The sequence below is a fragment of the Oncorhynchus clarkii genome, chromosome 3 (assembly GCF_045791955.1).
Source record: "Oncorhynchus clarkii lewisi isolate Uvic-CL-2024 chromosome 3, UVic_Ocla_1.0, whole genome shotgun sequence".
Lineage (NCBI taxonomy): Eukaryota > Metazoa > Chordata > Actinopteri > Salmoniformes > Salmonidae > Oncorhynchus > Oncorhynchus clarkii.
In genome coordinates this window covers 77,286,788-77,288,609 of record NC_092149.1, presented here as the reverse complement: position 1 = coordinate 77,288,609, position 1,822 = coordinate 77,286,788, and the positions used below count along the sequence as shown (strand labels likewise).

Genomic DNA, 1,822 nt, shown 5'->3' with positions numbered 1-1,822 from the left:
GGCAAACGGACTCAGATTTCATGCCCACGCAATGTTTTCCACCATGTTCCCCCAGTGTGTTCCTCTTTCACTAGCTCAGCGTCACCTGACTGAGCGCCATGCAAATCTCTCTGCTTCTAGAACGCCATTGGCCGCTCGTGGCTCATTTAACCGCTGTCAAGGCACATCGTATGGCTGCCGCTTTAACTAACTTCTCAACTCTGACAGGGAAAGTTGCTCAAAGGCGCATTCTGTCAGTGGATGTGAACCAACAACCGGAGAGGAGATAAAGCACGCACAGAACATTTCTGAGACTCCCTCTTTCTTGGATTATTAATTAAGTTTACATTTCACTCATTTTGAGGTATACAATTGTTGATCCCTCGTGTGTACCTGCTCTGCCAGACTCGCGCACCGACTGAATCAGACACATTTTTTTCTGTTGGTAGAAAGTTTGAAAACCAGGTGAATGTATAGCATGATGATGGAGACGGACCTCCATTCCCCTGGACCCCAAACGAACACAAATTCGGGGCAGACGGGACCGAACAGCGGGTCCAAAGCGAATCAGGACCGGGTGAAGCGTCCAATGAACGCGTTCATGGTGTGGTCCCGTGGGCAGCGGAGAAAGATGGCCCAAGAGAACCCCAAAATGCACAACTCCGAGATCAGCAAGCGGCTGGGCGCGGAGTGGAAGGTGATGACGGAAGCGGAGAAGAGACCCTTCATCGATGAAGCGAAGCGGTTACGAGCCATGCACATGAAGGAGCACCCGGATTACAAGTACAGACCAAGACGGAAGACCAAGACCCTGCTGAAAAAGGACAAATACTCTCTGGCTGGTGGCCTGCTCTCTGGGGCTGGCGGTGGTGGAATGGGTCTGGGGGTCGGGGTGGGTTCATCCGGGGTCGGCCAGAGGTTAGAGAGCCCCGGGTGCCACGGGGGCTCCGCCAGCTCAGGCTACACGCACATGAACGGCTGGGCGAACGGTGCGTACTCGGGGCAAGTGGCTGCAGCAGCTGCGGCCGCGGCGATGATGCAGGAGGCGCAGCTAGTTTACAGCCAGCACCCGGGCAGCGGGCACCACCACCACTCACACCACCACCACCACCCGCACAACCCCCAGCCCATGCACCGCTACGACATGTCGGCGCTCCAGTACAGCCCCATCTCGAACTCTCAGGGCTACATGAGCGCCTCTCCGTCCGGCTACGGCGGGATCACCTACACGCAGCACCAGAGCTCTGGCGTCTCCTCCTCCGCTGTCATGAGCACGTTAGGGTCGCTGGTGAAGTCAGAGCCGAGCGTAAGCCCTCCCGTTAGCACTCACTCCAGGGGCCCTTGCCCCGGAGACTTGAGAGAGATGATAAGCATGTATTTACCGACCGGAGAGCCCGGGGACCCGTCGGTGCAAAGTAGACTCCACGCAATGCCGCAGCATTACCAGAGTGCGACGGCTGCGGTGAACGGAACGGTTCCGTTAACACATATATAGATTAAGCTATTCATAAGACTATGGAAACTGCAGACAGAACACAAAATAACATAACCAAATATTTACATATTTTTTTTAAATGATCACGGAACTAGGCCTACCTGCATTTTGTACAGAATGTTTATGGTGATGTTGTAAATTAAAGGTAAATTAGCCTATCCATTTCGCCTTTTGGAGTATATACAGTCTCATACGCACAGGATATGAGTTCAAATATTGGTTGTTGTGTTATAATTTTGACCTTTTTATGAAACCCACTTGTGGTTTAGGGCGATGCCAAATGAATGAATACATTTGGTTAACTATAATCGTATTATTTTGGGTTCACTGTAAGTTATAGAATAATAA

The 1,822-nt window shown here is 51.9% G+C and overlaps 1 protein-coding gene across 1 annotated transcript; it reads left to right on the top strand.

The window, feature by feature from the left end:
* The first annotated feature begins 448 nt into the window (after positions 1-448).
* LOC139406150 (transcription factor Sox-1a-like) lies at positions 449-1,474 on the top strand. The gene has a single exon (XM_071148635.1). The coding sequence runs from the start codon at positions 449-451 to the stop codon at positions 1,472-1,474; it is 1,026 nt and encodes a 341-aa protein (XP_071004736.1).
* The last annotated feature ends 348 nt before the right edge of the window (positions 1,475-1,822 follow it).